Here is a 16,741-nt window from a genome sequence, read left to right on the forward strand (position 1 = left end):
CATCTCCACATGGCCTGCGCCACGGAAGAACAGCAACAAGCCGGGGCTTATTCAGTGGTAGACACCATCGCCATCACCCTCTTCAAGGTTGACTGTATCTCTCAAAAAGTCCTCAATTTATTCCCTAACAAAACGAAAATGCAGTAAGCTGGGTTTCTTATCTAAGTAACTTATTTTGGAAATTTCTACCTTATCTTATTCCTCACTTACCTTTGTATTCTAGCGGTAGTTCCCCATAGGACCCGTGATCAATTTGAGTTTGGTCTGTACTATTTTTTACTTGCTTTCCTACTGACACCAGAACCAGGAGTTTTTATCCCATGGAGCAGGTTTTCAAGACAGGTCTGACTCTTGGGCAACATGCGTTTTAGCTGCGCAGCTCTTGTATTTTTTTTCAATAAATACAGTGCAGTATTGTAAATGCATTTTCTCTATGGTTTTCCTAGTAACACATTCTTTTGTCTAGCTTACTTTATTGTACAAATACATATGATAATAATTATTAATAATAATATATAATAATACGTATAACAAAACAAATATGTATTAATCAACTGCTTATGTTATCAAGAAGGCTTCTGGTCAACAGTAAGCTATTAGTAGTAAAGGTCTGGGGGAGCCAAAAGTTACACACAGATTTTGGACTGTATAGGCAATCCAAATGGCAAATCTTGCCATTTGCAACAATACAGATGGATCTAGAAGGTAAAATGCTGACTGAAATAAGTCAGTCAGAGATAGACAAATACACATGATGTCACTCATATGTGGAATTTAAGAAATAAAATGAACAAAGGAAAAAAGAGACAAACCAAAAAATGACTCTTCACTGTAGAGAACAAACTGACAGTTAGCAGAGAGATGGTAGGTAGGGGATGGTTGAAACAGGTGAAGGGGATTAGATGTACACTTACCATGATGAGCACTGAGTAAAGAATGGAATTGCTGAATCACTAGATTGTACACCTGAAACTAATGTAACACTATATGTTAACTGGAATTTAAAAAACAAAGATGTTCATTGTATACATCATGCCTTTAAGGGCTGTATTTTTTGGTTGTTTTCCTAATGAAAAATGTAGATGGGGGTTATGATTTAGAGTTTCACAATGCCATTGTTAACAACTTCAAGCATTACATCATTCTGCTGTAGACTGTGTAGTTCTGGCCTAGGTACATCAGAGGGCTACACTGGCTTAATTTGATTCTCTTTCCTAGCTTGCCTAAAGTGACTATATTTATAAGAAATTAAGATGTAAAACTATTTAAAAATCAAATCAAGCAACAATTTGAGTAATTTAGAAATATTTTTAAAAGCATAAGAAGTGTAATCAATTCAGGGTTCCTGGCTGGCTCAGTAGGAGCATGTGACTCTTGATATCGGGGTCATGAGTTTGAGCCCCATATGTAGTGCAGAGTTTACTTGAAAAAAATTAATCAAGTCAACTTGTCAACTTCATGTCTCCTTAGGAAACCATTTTATTTTTCATATTTAATTATTACTGTAGCTAATCCTGTGTTCTCTCCTCTCTTATGTGGCATTACTAAAAATACTCTAATATAGTACTTAATGGTTAAGGAGGCTTTTAAAAATATAACGAACAGATATTTTTTAAAATGGCATCCCCAAATCTACTGATCTTCAATGTCATGCTTCAGCCCCTTGCTTGTAACCCATAAAGATTCCACAGAAATGTGATCGCTGAGGAAACTGAATGTTTTCCTTTCTGGGAAATGTTTCCTTTCTGGTTAAGATAATCATTGGGTTTATGTCACATGAGCAAGCTAATCTGAACTCGATGGGTGAGATGAGTAGAAAGACAAGGATGAACAGACATAAGAAGAATAATTTTGGAAAGCAATCAAATTTGACTTCTGATCCGTAGACTAGTAAGGGAGGATATAAAGCTGGAACCCAAAGTAAATATGGGCAAATCAGGAGCATGGGTTAGGCGGTGACGTAGCAACTTGCCCTGGAATTTACTACATAAGCTTCTCATAAGAGAAAGCAAAAGGCAGTAAAGATAATACCCTAAGAAAAAGTTATCACTGGGCAGGCATGCTTTGCTAAGACCCAGGGAGAAAGAAGGGCTACAAACACCATCACCAGTAAAGCAATAAGGTTTTTAATAGGATGGCAGCCTCCCAATCACGAGCTTTATAAGAGCACGCACGGGCAAGTACCATTGTGATTCCTGAACCGAATCTATTATTTCAAGACCACACCCATTGGTCAATAAATATTACTGAGGACTGCTCCTTGTGACCTTTCTTCAGACTGTAAGAGGCTACTAAGGAGACAGGACAGTCCTCTAACAAATGTAAGCAAGAAGGACGTGCTGGAAAGGAGCACAGCAAGGTGCTGAGGAATGCGTACTGAGAAGGGGCAGTTCACCTCCACCTGAAAGGAGTATGTCTTCATTTCTTAACAAAAATCAGTTTGCTAATATTCAAATTTCTACATTTTGAGGAAAATTTAGTTGTGGACATTTCTTGATTTGCAGATTTGGGGAGCACCTAACCAGGAAGGAGGGAACATACTGTCATTATTTTTTTAAAACTTTTGTGATAAATTTCAAACAAATACAAAAGTAGAGAAATCAAATGATGAACCCACAATTATCAAAGCCAATTTTTTCCCCAAACTTCCTCAGCAGCTTTTGAGTATTTTAAAGCAAAACTCACATATATTGTTTCATGCAAAAAAACATTTTAGTATGTACCCATAACAAATAAGGACTTAAAAATAACTACACAATCATTATCCCCACTAACAAAATGAGCAATAATTACTTCACTGAATTCTCAGCCCATGTGCAAATTTCCCCAACTGTCTCAAAAGGATCTTTTTATTTTTTGGTATCAGAATCCAAACAAGGTGCATTTACTGCATTTACCAAATATAATTTGGATTAAACCAAATTTATCCATTTGGGTGACATCTACCAGAGATCATACATTCAACACATGGGCTCATCGAACTGGCTGTCACCTCAGCACTTCAATGGGCTGTAGATCTGGACCCAGTTCTGTCCCACTCTTAAAGCAGTGGAAGGGCCAGCTCTTGGCACATAGGAAGGAAGCAGTGCAAAAACCAGAAGACAGAAATGCTGGAGCTGGTCTGTCATGGACTCACCATCCCCTGGGCTGTGTTTCCCAAATCAGAGGATGGAAGGGTGGCGACTTTTACAAGCACCGTACTACCATACTGCTCATCTGTGCAGGCGAGGGAGCAGGCAAGGGAAGTCGGTGGGGAAGTCAGTAAGACACGCTTCTATTGCAATGAAGTCCAGGACCTCGATGGAGGTGGGACATCCATATCACAGGAAAGGAGGGCATAACTCTTGCACTAGGCAGCAGAGCCAGCTCAGTCACTGGAATGGTTGACCCACATGATCTCGGGCTACGCTTACCCTAGCACAGGGTCTTCAGGAACAAAAGTGGTGAGTAACTGTACTAACCTATTACTTGATTCATATGGTAGGAAATCTCCAAATCTGGTGGCAGAGACTCAAATCTAGCTCCCAGATCTCAGCTGGTTTCCACACGTAGAGCCTCTTCATAAGGCAGAAGCCAGGTGACCTTGGGGTAGGTATCCCAGAGTCACAACTCTTTCTTCCAGGCTTCCCGAAAGGGCTTTTCCACTGTTTACCTGGTAATTGTGCCGCTGGCAAAGGGAGCCCCCTCCCACCCCCCCCACCCCACCCCCCACCCCCATAGTAAAATCTAAGCCATAATTCTTCCTAATCCTTTCTGACTGAGAGGAGAGAGGGCCTCAGCGGGGATTTAGCTTGTGTGGATAGATGGCTAGGACAATGGCTTGGCTGAATGGCTTGGAGGAATGTGGAAAGAACAAAATAGGTAATGGACTGATTTGGGGAAGGAGTACGATTAGATATACCAGAATACACTCAAAGCATGAGAAATCATCTGGCCCATGTGAATGCCTAGTTGTATCCCACGTGAATCTGATTGCAAAAGAGGTTGTTTAATAATTGTGCGAACACTGTGTTCCACTCTGTGAACGCCAATCTTTGTTCCTAGTCATCTTGATGCTTACTCAGTAGGTTCAGGGAGGGAAAAAAAGGCCATGGTGGCAGAAATGGATGCCAAGCCTGGGCTAAACCACAGGGTGTCCCTCTCAACCAAGTTAATGATATGGTTCCTTGAAGGAACCAGACAGCTCCTTGTGGAGAGTTGATTACAATGGACCCTTTTCATAATAGAGGGGTATATGATCTGTCCTTAGTGGGAAAGACATTTATTCTAGATCTGGATTTGTTTTCCTTACCTGTCAGACCTCTGCTGGAATATCACTGAAGCCCTGATACACTGTCACGGCACCTCGCAGGACCATGCTTCTACCCAGGGATGCCCGGGGGGGGGGGACGCGGTGATAGGCCAGTGCCCGTGAGGGTCACAAACGTTATCCTGTTATGGTCCAGAAGCATGCAATCATAGCCAAATGGAAACAAAGTAACAGAGATGGCTTGGGGACACACCTTGATATTATGATGCCATCTGGGGTAGGGTATGCACACTGAACCAGTGTCTGACAAGGTGATGTTCACCCACAGCCAGAATACAAAGGGCAAGCACAGGGGCCACTTCCTCTGATGACTTAATAATACATTTGCAAAATATTTTCTTCCTATTCAGTAACTCTGCCCTGTCATTCTCTCAGGAGAGAAGGACTTCCACGGGAATCCACAGGCCGGGCCCCACTGGATTAGAACCAAGGCCGGCCACTTTCGCCTCCCCATGCACTGGGAAAATGAGCACCCAAGACAGACATGGTTGTCTTTTGTGGTCAGTGCCACTACAGTTTCTCAACTGGACTTATGCAATAACTTCCAAGTCAGTCTCCCTTCCTCTGCTTTTCTCCCTCAAACTGTCCTTCCTCTCTAAAGCTTCAATCAGTGCCTATCACTCCCTCACTGGCAATGGCTTCCCCTTTCACTTAGAATAACTCCAAGTCCTACCCAAGACCTGCAATGCCCTTTCTATCCGGCCGCAGCCTCCCCACCAGACTGCAACGCCCTCTTCTCCTGCCCTTGTTTCCTGAACTCCGGTCACCCCAGCCCTCTCGTTGAACCTCAGACACGTCGAGTACCAGCCTAACTCTGGGCACCTGGTGTGCCTGCCACAGGACCTCTCCTCCCTCAGATCTTCAGCTCCTGCTCATCTTTCAAGCGTCCAGTTTCACCTCCTTAGGGATACCGGGTCACCCTCTGCCGTGCCCTTCCTGACACTCTCTACCACGTCACCCACGTCCACTTTCCCCAGAGTGACTGTTACTGCCCAAGAGAAGGTATTGACTGACTGACTGACTGAATTGGATGCAATGCTAGAATGTGACCTTGGCGAGGCTTTATCCTCTGCCCTACGCCACATGGTCAAACCAGTGCCTGGCAGGCTCCGGTTGGTGCCCCACACATTTTTATACATTGACTGATTTTTGACAGAGGGAGGGAGAGGAAAAAAGATGACGGCAACTCTAAGCAAGCAGGGCCACTCACAGCTCCACAGATCTGGCCACCTCAGCTGGCAAAGGACACTACCAGGCAAGATACTGGGCAGGCGCAGGGGGAGCGTGCGATGGGCACACGATGAGCAAAGTCAGCAAGAGCACGCATGGCCTTGCAACCAGAAGCAGGAGAGAGACATTTCCTTTTGTGGCATCACGTGTATGTGCATAATATTTATTTATCTTCTGTTTCCTTTCCTCCCCCACCTCCTTCCACTATGATGATAAGGGTGTGCTGCTTAAATGTCCCTCTGGGTATACAGTGGAAAAGGCACTGCAACAGAACTGGAGAAGAAACAGCTACCACTCACAGCTACCACGAGGGAAGGAGTGAGAGTGTTCTTAATTATACATGGAATAGGTGCATCATGTCAGAATGACATTAAAGAAAAAAAAAATGAACACCCTCCACCCTGCTTCATTTTCCTTTATGGAACCACCTGCCCTGTTAGAGAGTCACTTGTTAATTCATTATCCCTACACTGGAATGTAAGTGATTTAAGGACTTTGTTCTGTTCCCTGATGTCACCCGGCACATCGTAAGCACTCAGTAGTTACTGAACATATGAATGAATGAATGAATGAATGAATGAACAAATGAACGAACAAATGAATGAATGAATGAAGAACCTGTCCAGAATCTATTTCTATTTCTAATACTACTTGGATTTCCTCTAAGGGGAATAACTTCCTTTCCACTGTGTCCAGCCTCAGTGACAGGGTACCATGTACCTGCCTCCCAATATGAAGGCAAAGGGTCTCTGGAGGCCTCCAGCCCTTCTCCCTGTTCCAGTGCCACCAGGCGGTAGACACCTCACTTAAGCTTCAGGAGTTGATTTCCCTACCCTGTGACTTTGACTCCTGAGCAACACAAGGAATGGCTGGCCCTTCATTCATTCCTATGCCTTCCTGTTACATGTGTCCCTTGGCTTCTTCCACGTGGTTCCTTGGTTCCCAGGAACAACCCTGAAGGCCATCCATTTCCTAGACTGGTTCTCCAGCCATTCTTTCAACTCTGGGGACATCAGACACCCTTCCAATAAATTTCCTTTTTGCTTAAGCTGGTCAGAGTTCATTTCTGTTCCTTCTCAACAGAAGAACATTAAAGCCAAAACAAAACACTATTACTGAAAGCACAGAAATCAGCTGTTTGTATGTATACAGGGTATTGGAAGAGAAATCACCTAAAGTCCTTCCATCCTAACCAAACCATTTTCATTTTTGCATATTCCTGTTAAATCTTTGAACATTTGTGTTCACGTCGTGTATTGTTGCAATTGTGGTATACGTTATAGGTTGAACTACGTCCCCTGTATGGATGCTGAAATCCTAACCCCCAGTACCGTCAAAGTAACCCTATTAGGAAATAAGGTTTTAGTAGATGATCAAGTTAAAAGGAGATTATTAGGGTGGGCCCTAACTCAAGGACAGGGAGAAAGCCACATGAAGGGGGAGGCAGGGATGAAGGCAATACATCTACTTGCCAAGATGCAAGGCACCTGAGTCAAGTGGAAGCTAGGATGGGGGATGGCAGAGATTCTGCGACCCTGCACTTGGAAGGAACCACCCTGACGATGCCTTCCTCTCATTTCCAGCCTCCAGTGCTGAGACACAAATTTCTCCTACGTAAGGTAAGCCACCTGGTTTGCGCTACTGAGTTACAGCAGCCTTAGCAAACTCATACACTACATGTGATTTTATTTTCCATTTTTCTTCTCACTTTAAAATTGTAGCCATCTCTTTTCCTGCTGTTGCAGGGTCTTCCTATCCATATTGTAAACTGTTGTGAGGTAGTGACCCACGCAGGTCCCCAACTCACTAATCTGCTATGACTAAACATTTACTTTCCTTTGACTTTTGTGCCATCACAATGTTGTGAAGAGTATCTTGTGCATACAGCTTTCTTCCTCCTTTTGGATGACTTTCTGAAAACACACCACCAGGGGTGGATGACAGGATCAGAGGGGATGAACATGAGGCCCAGCGCTGAGTGGCTTTGCAGGAGCAAGACAATGACTGCTCACTGCCTCCAAGGGCACACAAAGGAATGAATTTTGAATTCTGAATTTGAAGAACACTTACATAAGGTAATGGGAAAGAGAGCTCTGAAGGGAGAAAAGAGGAACAGGTGGAAAGTGAGACTCGGGTTGCACAAAAGCCTATAAACTCATTTAAGGAATTGGGACTTAATTCTAATAGTGGGAAAGAGTTGAACATGAACAGTGACTCTGACTAGAGTGTATGAAAGCTTGGCCTGAGGAAGTAATGGGGAGGCTGTGAGGGGAAGGGTTAAGGAACCTGACAAGAAAGGTGACCCTGAGATCCAAAGGATGGGATTTAGTGACTCCCTTAGGAGGGGAGCAAGGACTCCTGGATGTCCAGCCTCCTCGGTTGAGGGCCTGACAAAGGCATGAGATATTCACAAATTTCTTCGAGCCCCACCTGCAAGTCTTACCGTAAATCCTCCCAGTATACATGACACGAGTTAGAAACTATCGCAACACAACTAGGGGTAATAGCATTTCCTCACCATTCACCAATGCTCTGAATTTTCACCACCAGGTGTGCCCTCCTGGGACTCAGTTCTCAACAATTCCTGTCAGAATCCAGCAGTGACCTTCTTGTCACCATTTCTGGTCACTAGCCTTCATCCTCTTCTACCTGTCCTTAGAAATGCCTCCCCTGACCAGGGAGTCCATACCTCCTTGTTCTTTCCCTTCCTTGACCCATCCTGTTCCCTCTCCTCCTGTCCCTGGAATTTCAGTCCTTCAAGGGACACCCTCACCTTCATCAAGGCTGTTGAAACCTCACCCCTTCTTACAGATTCAGTCGCCTCCCTCAAGTGCATGTCACTGTACCCACACAGCAAAGTGGTGGCATGGCTGAGGCAAGCAGCCATGCTCCCTAATGCCCAGCTCTTACTCTCGTGCTCACCGCACGGTATTCACTTCTAGAAGTACGACAGGAAATCCTGCCGTTGGAGCTATAATCATTAGAGTTTGCTGCACTTCTTTAAAGAGTCAATACAGTTCAGTGGTTAAAAATGAACCACTTGGTATGACAAGTTCTATTTGTAGATTCAAATCCCATTTCTGCCCCCGTCCTGGGTGAGTGACTTAGGGCTGTCTATCCCTGTACACCTGGGCTTTTTCATCTGTAAAAACGAGGATAATAATACCAACACCATAATACCAATAATACCAACATGGCAGGTAGTTACGAAGATCAAATGAGCTAATACATCGGAACACATTCAATAAACGTTAATTCGTTACTCTTGTCCAGTGCACAACAGGCCACGCCACTCATTATCTGACCGGCTGACTGGCACCAACATGAATATTAGTGTAAGGGAAGATTTTCCTTTTAAAGAATGTAAACATCAGGGGTGCCTGGGTGGCTCAATCGGTTAAGCATCTGCCTTTGGCTCAGGTCATGATCTCAGGGTCCTGGGATCAAGCCCCGTGTTGGGCTCCCGGCTCACTGGGGAGCCTGCTTCTCCCTCTCCCTTGCTCCTCCCCTCCTCCTTGCTTGTGCTCACTCTCTCTCTCACATAAATAAAAATATTTTTAAAAATTAAATAAAATTTAAAAATAAAACAATTTTTTAATTTTTTATTTAAATTGTTTTAAAAATAAAACAATTTCACTTATTAAAAAAAAAAAAAAGGACGTAAACATCATTCCAAAAATGTGGTATTAATTCAAATCAGTGAGTGTTTACCAGGTAAGTACTGTGATAGCACAGTAGCTACTGTATTAGACAAAGTTTTCTCTGGTGCTCAAAAAGGTATCAGTGAGTCTCAAACACCCAGAAAGAGCCTCAAAAAGGTTCAGACAAATGCGCCAACTCCATTCTTAGCTCTCTACCCACAGGAACTTGGGTACACAGACACGAGGGGAGCAACTTCTCAAACGGGGTCGTGATGACACAGAGCACCCACCCCAGAGGGCTGACGAGTCCCCGAGGCCTGCACGTGCAGCCCCTGAGACGAGCCCTCCTCACTCCCAGGGGAAAAACGCCCTGGCCCAGAGGCAGCGGAGAGGGGCCCAATCGAATGGGTTTCACAGGAAACAGTCAGACTGAGGACTCTACACCAGCTTCTGGCAAGGGAGCCCCCGAACAGGATGGGCCTGGGAGACTCACCATTGGAAGCTCGCATCTGCCGCCGGCGTCCCACGCGGTCCAGCCCAATGGGGGTGCTCTGGGAGAAGGTGAAGGGCCGGAAACGGGCCGAAACCGCCTTGTAGGGCAGCACCCGGTGGGCTGGCACGGGAGGCCTGGCTGCTGGCTACAAAAGGAAAGCAGAACGCTGTGAGGGGATGCCAGGAAGTGGCACCTCCCGCAGAGCCCTTCACAGGCACAGCTCTGAGCAGCTTGGCCCTGTCCCCTCCAAACCACTCACACACGAGAGACGCTGTCTCCAAATCGTGGCAAGGGCTTCAGGCTGCAACCAGGCACGGTCGCATGACTTCTTCCAAGATTTTAAACCACCAGTGTCGACTCAAGGGCTCTTACCTCCCGGCAACACATTTCATGTCACTTGCCAGCAATATACCAGGGGTAAAAACAAAGCGTCAAGAAGAGGAGAAGCAGATTTAGGAAGTGGTGGCTTTCTCACAGGGGCGGAGCGGAAGGGTAAGAAGACGTTTTCCAGCAGCAGCCGCCCGGGGAAGCAGCCGTTCCTGGATGACGGACTTGGACCGGCATTCCCGCCTGGCACATCCACGTGCAGGCACTACATAAGTATTTATGGGAGACAAATGCTCCTTACCTCAACTATCATGACAACTGAGCCGTGTTAAAAAGAAGAGTTGGTTTTCCACTTTCCACAAATTTACCCAGATCTCCTTTGTGCCCTGTTCATGTTTCCACGTGAACCATCGCTACAAATCGAAGGCCACGCTGGCTTATGCTTTCCTTAGTTTTTCTTTGTATTTTCCCACCTATTTCCCTAAATGAGCCTTCAAGTGTACAAAGTGACCTTATCACATTCCTTCTTAACACTCTGAAGGGAAAAAACTTCTAAGTGCTTTCGATTTTTCCCACACTGTGTTTCAAGTTAAAACAGATTACAGTCTGCTTTGGTTCAGAATTATTTCCTAGCGTACTGCACATGTTAATACCACAGAAAGTTCCTGGGATTCTTCCACTTCATTTTTTTTTTACCTTCAGAATGCAATTCAATTTAACTCAATTTAACAAGAGGAATTTGAGTGCTTGCTATAAACAAGCCATTAGGCTGGGCTTTACAGGGAGAATGTAAACATAAAATCCAATACTAACATAGATTACCCCCTCCCTTTTAAGAGAATTTTAGGAGTTATTGATGATACCAGCTAGCAAGCTCAAAAACTGAAACTTGGTGCTCACCCGTACTGTTCTGGGAACCCCTGACCATGGTTGGGTCTCACCAAATAACATACACTCCTCCTGAACAGGGCCTTTATTTCAATGTTTTGTAGCCTCAAAGTGCTCTTTGGGTAACTGATAAATACTTGTTGAAATACTAAGGGGAAAATAATAAGGACTTTTAGTCTATTGATAAAGTAGTTGTAAAGCAGCAACTTGAATGTAAAGAGTTAAAAAAAAATGGTAGGAAAGTGATTTCCTTAGCTCCTAAAAAACCACTTTCTTATTTTCTTCTTATCTTTACTTTTTAACATTGGAGGACACTTTCTCATTCAAGAACTTCTTTCAAGAAGAAGCTCACTGACTATGCACTGTTACCTTCTCCTTATTAAGATCTCAGGTGATTTAGAACAAACAGCACACTAGTTTCACATATTGTTTGAGACTCCAGGAAAGACAGAAGATTAGTAAAAGGCATCCGCGTGTCAGATGGTAAGTTAATTCATGAGTGTTTTCAGAGTCAGGAAGAAAGTCTGGGAGTTTGTTGTCCTTGAAGCAGAGAGAAGAAAGAAAAGCAGCGGTCTGTTTAGTTCACAGGGTAGAACAAAGGCCAGGAAGCTGGAGGGCTCTGTTAGCTTTGGTAGAAGCAGCCAGGTCTTACTTGGGTTAGAAGACTCTCGATTTCCTCTGTCGGGCTGTTCCCATAGAAGCTGACGCCGCCTATCACAGAGATGGGGCGTCTTCTCCAGCTTCCTTTGGGGCAGCCCACAGCAGCGCTCTGGTCTGCAGTGTCGCTCTGGTCTGTAGAGTCCGTGGAGGCCATGTTGGGCAGGTGGTCTCCCTCCACAGTGTCCTCTTTCTGGGGGTCTACAGCAATTGAGTCTTCAGGAATGGACAGACTCCGGTTGGCCAGCTGGCCATAGTCGGAAAGAGGTCGAGGCCTTGCTCTTCTCCCAGAACCCCATTTCCTCCTGGTGATCCTCTGAGACTCGGTCCTTTCTTCATCCCGGGATGAGTCCCGCCTCCAGGATTCCTCTGTCACAACCTTTTCAAATGCGAACAAGTTAGGTGAGCACCCAGATCCAGGAAGGTATTGAAAAGGAACCAGCCACACACACACGCCCTCCCATCGTCTTCAGTCCTGCCTTAAGGCCTTCTTGATTTACTTGTTTTTTTTTTTTTTTAAATGTATTTATTTGACAGAGATCACAAGCAGGCAGGCAGAGAGAGAGAGAGAGAGAGGAGGAAGCAGGCTCCCCGCTGAGCAGGGAGCCTGATGTGGGACTCGATTCCAGGACCCTGAGATCATGACCCGAGCAGAAGATAGAGGCTTTAACCCACTGAGCCACCCAGGTGCCCCTTGATTTACTTGTTTTTAAAAAGCTATTTCTGTTACAGGAAGACATAACTGAAATGTGCATTAAAATAAGCAATTCATCTTTAACTGGAAGCTGAATTAAAACCATAATTTAAATAGTGATGTGTGGTGAGCAAGGATGAGCTATGATAAAAGATATTAAGAAAATCAGTACCATTGTGAGTTGTTAGAAAGTACTTTAACTATGGTTTCACCCAAAATAAAATATAAAATATACATAACAATAGCACAGGGAAATACAGGACTCTAGAAGGGGAAATGAATATGTAATGCTTTACAAAGCCACTCTAAGGTATTTTCTTGCAATAATCTTTAAAAACAGAAGGTGCTTTAATAAGATGAAGTTTGGGCTGTTAGGGCCAGACACTCAAGGAGTTAGGTCTGGTGAGAAGAGCACTTTACAAGGATTCAGAGAACTAGATCAGGCTACTAACTAGCTATGACCCAGGACAAGTTAACAACTAACCATTCAGGACTAGACAATCCCACAGCTGGGTAGTCTGTGGTCCTAAACACTTTTGAAATTGTTCAAATACTTTTTTCGGAGGCGACCTAATGCACCAGCAAAAAACCATGAGGTTGGAAATGAACAGTCTGCTGTGTAAGTCAGCCTGGGCCACAAGCTAGCTTCGTAACCTTAGGCCAGTTACTTAAGGTCTGCGGATTTGGTTCTGCAGCTATTCACTGGGGAATAATGGGTCCTTGTGTGGATGAAATGCTATACCAATGATAAGTGAAATAGCCCTTATCAGCCACAGTTAATTATTCCTCTTAAAAAGCAGTGTGTGGAATAACCATGCCCAGGTTCAGCCCTGCCTGCAGATAACCTCTATGTCAGCACACCCCTCAAAGTCTGTGTTCAGAGGAGGGCTGCTGCCTAGCTCCATAGGAGGTTTCTCCCACCCTTGGTTATTATTTTTTTAATACCTTTTTTTTTTTTAAAGATTCTATTTATTTATTTATTTATTTGGGAGAAAGAGAGAGCAAGGACAAGCAGGGGGAGAGGCAGAGAAAAAGAGAAAGGGATAAACAGACTCTCCGCTGAGCAGGGAGCTCAGTGCCGGGATCATGATCTGAGCTGAAGGCAGATGCTTAACATACTGAGCCACCAGGTGCCCCCCTGGTTATTATTCAAAAATAAAATAAAAACTAAAACCACTCCAGGGCTGGGGAAAAGAACAAGAACAAGGAGAGTTGTACTTGAGGGCAGGACAGGCAGAGCAGGCCACCCAGGCCTGGAGGCTGGCAGCAGAATTGCCCCAGGCAGCCCAGCTCTGCCCCCAGGACTGGTCCAACAGGTCATGCTGCTTGCCAGTCAGTGGCAACCAAGAGCTCAAACACAGTTCCTGTAATTTCCAATCCCATGGGCCTCAGTGGTCCCTAAGATCATACACAGCTGACTTCTGAGAAACACAAGGTTTGAACTGCCGACCCCAGGTGCAGTCAAAAAAACTGCTTGTTAACTTTTAGCTTCCCCCAAACTTAAGTACTTATAGGCTCCTGTTGGATGGAAGTCTTACAGATAATAGTCAACGAACACGTGTTTGGTATGCTATACATAGTATATACTGTGTTTTTATAATAATGTAAGCTAAAGAAAAAAAATGTTATCAAGAAAATCACATGGAAGAGAAAAGACATTTAGCATATTGAACAGTATTTATTAAAAAAAAAAAAAAAAACCCACGTGGAAGTGGACCCATACAGTTCAAACCTGTGTTGTTCAAGGACCCACTGTACTATGAAAAAACAATGATGAGCAAAGAAAGCAGAAAGGAATTTATAGACACTCCACTGCACTGCCATCATTTTTCAAATTAGGAAGACGAAAACCTAGGCAAGTAAGGTGACTTGCCCAGGGCCACACAGCCCACACACAGAATGACATGGAAATGGGGGTCTTGAAATATCTGTTCCCACTGTACCAAGTCACCTCTGCTCAAAAGCTAGTAAGTTCTAGCAGTCACCGCTTACCTTGCTGTTGCTTCTGACTGCAAAGAACTTCATATTAAAATCAAGTCACCACTGAGGGGTCTAGAATATACCACTGTGCCATCGAAACGCTTTTGAGCTCAAGGTATTCAAGAATAAACTTTTTCCCCCCTGAACTCCCTTATCTGCCTGAAAGCAGAGCCTCCCCAAAGAACTCTGTTGTCATAAATCCACTATCTTGCGATAGGATTTTCGCTCTTCCAACCAGGGAAGATGTGGCTCTTATCAGCTGAGAAGAGAATCCCTGGCCTCAGCAGCTGGTGGCCACAAAACTATCAGACCTCCCATTCATCTTTCCTAAATCACTGGGTTTCCCCTAAGTGCCCTTCTCCACCTCCCCTTCCCCAAGTAAGAAAGTATAAATGCCCCCAATTCTAACCACTTCCCGGAGTCACTTTTTCCTTTCAACTCCCACTTATCCACATGAATGAAAACCTGTCTTTTCTCATCTGTCTTTTGTCAGTTCAATTCCACACCCTCCCCCCAACTTAGTAAGCCTAAGAAGACAGAGAAAAGGGGTTTTCTCTCTGACACCATCACCAGGAAAATATGAGAAATTATGAAAAAGTTAATATTCTTTGCATTACATATGAAAAACAGGATATTATGGAGAGTTTAACTACATTATTAAACTCAGTGGCACAATTTAACCACACAAGAATAAACAATTTATGTTATCACGCTGTGATAAAAAGGTTCAGAGACAAGGTGTTAGAAAAACAGAAGCAAGACAAAATTACAGGCAAGGAGTAGTCTAACTGGTAACAAATCTACGTGCATTTTTTTGTTGTTGTTCTTTGGGGTTTTGTTATGGTTTTTTGGTTTTTTTTTTTTTTTTGCACTTACGCAACAGGCAGCATGCCTCCCTGAAGGCTTGCTGATGCAGATAGGAAAATAAGGAAATGGGTGTCAGAAGACAGGAGGCGGTCTTAGCTGTTCAGGTAGGAAATCCTTCTGAGACCAAAACATACTCCAGGAAGTGAGGAGGCTGGATAAAGGCAGGTATGCTCAGAGCAGGAAATGAGAGGGCAGGAGACATGCACAGGATTTCTTTAACGCGTCATGCCTCAAGGGTCAACTCCTGTTCCCACCGGGGGCCGGGGGGGGGGGTACTCATAGGAACCGACTGTCATCCTCCTCCAAGAACTATTTACACAGTCCCACTGAACCTACAAAAGGAGAAAACAGCCTTTCCAAGTGGTGCTGAATGTTTTAGGAAGTGCAAAAATTAATTAACAGAATAATATATACAATCGAAAGGTCCCCTTTACTCCCGGCAAAAGAGGGAGGGAGAGACAGTGATTTACATTCCTTGTAAAACAAATCTGAGCCTTGATGCGTATTCTAAAACTGAATCTTCTTTTGGCAAAGTCTGTGTACTTCTGGAACACAGCGGGGTTCATTCCAGGGAACAGAGTTTGACCGGGATTATACCTGCAACTGCAAACCCCCGACACCGCCCTGCCCCCACACTCCACAAGTTCTAACCTACCCCGGACTCCGCTGCCACGGGCAGTGGTGGCCCACAGACACACTGAAGGAACAAGAAATTGACCACATCCATGCTCCCTGAGCTCGCCTTTACAACAGGACAGTGAGGGCATAAGTGGCCATGCCGGAGGAGCTGTATCTTCGGATGCTCCTCCTCACAACCCGGCAGCCTGGCCTTCAGGTCAGTCCTGCTCTAAGCTTGACTGGCCAATTCTCACCCAAGTTGTCTGTAAACAAACTCTGCGGGCGGGCACAGCTGCCCTTTTAACTCTTGCTTCTCTGTATTGTTTTAAAGTACTTTCCCTCGGGATGCCTGGGTGGCTCAGTTGGTTAAGCAGCTGCCTTCAGCTCAGGTCATGATCCCAGCGTCCTGGAATCGAGTCCCACATCGGGCTCCTTGCTTGGCAGGGAGCCTGCTTTCCCCTCTGCCTCCGCCTGCCATTCTGTCTGCCTGTGCTCGCTCTCTCCCCCCCTCTCTCTCTGATAAATAAATAAAATCTTAAAAAAAAAAAATAAAGTACTTTCCCTCATCAGGAGTCCTGAATTTCTTTCTTTCTTTCTTTCTTTTTTTTTTTTAAAGAATTTATTTATATATTTGACAGAGAGAAAAAGAGAGAGAAAGCACAAGGAGGGATGGTGCAGAAGGAGAGAAGCAGGGTCCCCGCTGAGCAGGGAGCCTGATGCTGGGCTGGATGCCAGGACCCTGGGATCATGAGCTGAGCCAAAGGCAGACGCTTAACCCACTGAGTCACCTAGGCGCCCCAGGAGTCCTGAATTTCTTCTTCAAGATGCCTTTCTTTCCCTTACAGAAGTAAAAAGCCAAGCTAGATCTTCCCTCCAGGGAGACACTTCAAAACCCCTTTCTTTCAAAACCACAGCAAGAGTTGTTATTCACGGAGGGAAAAAGACTTACACACAAAGCCCTGATGTCACATATTCAGAAGCTTCGTCAAAGGGAAGTTTCATGGATCAAATAGCAAGAGTGTGGGTTGAATTATGCC

General features: G+C 44.6%; 1 protein-coding gene across 5 annotated transcripts in view; it reads right to left on the bottom strand.

The window, feature by feature from the left end:
• SPATA13 (spermatogenesis associated 13) overlaps window positions 1–16,741 on the bottom strand; it is a 149,886-nt gene that overhangs the window by 43,476 nt on the left and 89,669 nt on the right. For 4 of the 5 annotated variants that reach the window (XM_044249424.1, XM_044249423.1, XM_044249422.1 and 1 more), the window contains 2 exons: window positions 11,541–11,924; window positions 9,674–9,818 (listed from right to left, as the gene is read on the bottom strand). In XM_044249424.1, the coding sequence (XP_044105359.1) occupies window positions 9,674–9,818; window positions 11,541–11,924 (529 nt within the window). Of the gene's footprint in view, window positions 1–9,673; window positions 9,819–10,045; window positions 10,116–11,540; window positions 11,925–16,741 lie in introns of those variants that run through there. The other variant, XM_044249425.1, reaches the window with a different exon arrangement.

The sequence above is a fragment of the Neovison vison genome, chromosome 5 (assembly GCF_020171115.1).
Source record: "Neovison vison isolate M4711 chromosome 5, ASM_NN_V1, whole genome shotgun sequence".
Taxonomy (NCBI): Eukaryota; Metazoa; Chordata; class Mammalia; order Carnivora; family Mustelidae; genus Neogale; species Neogale vison.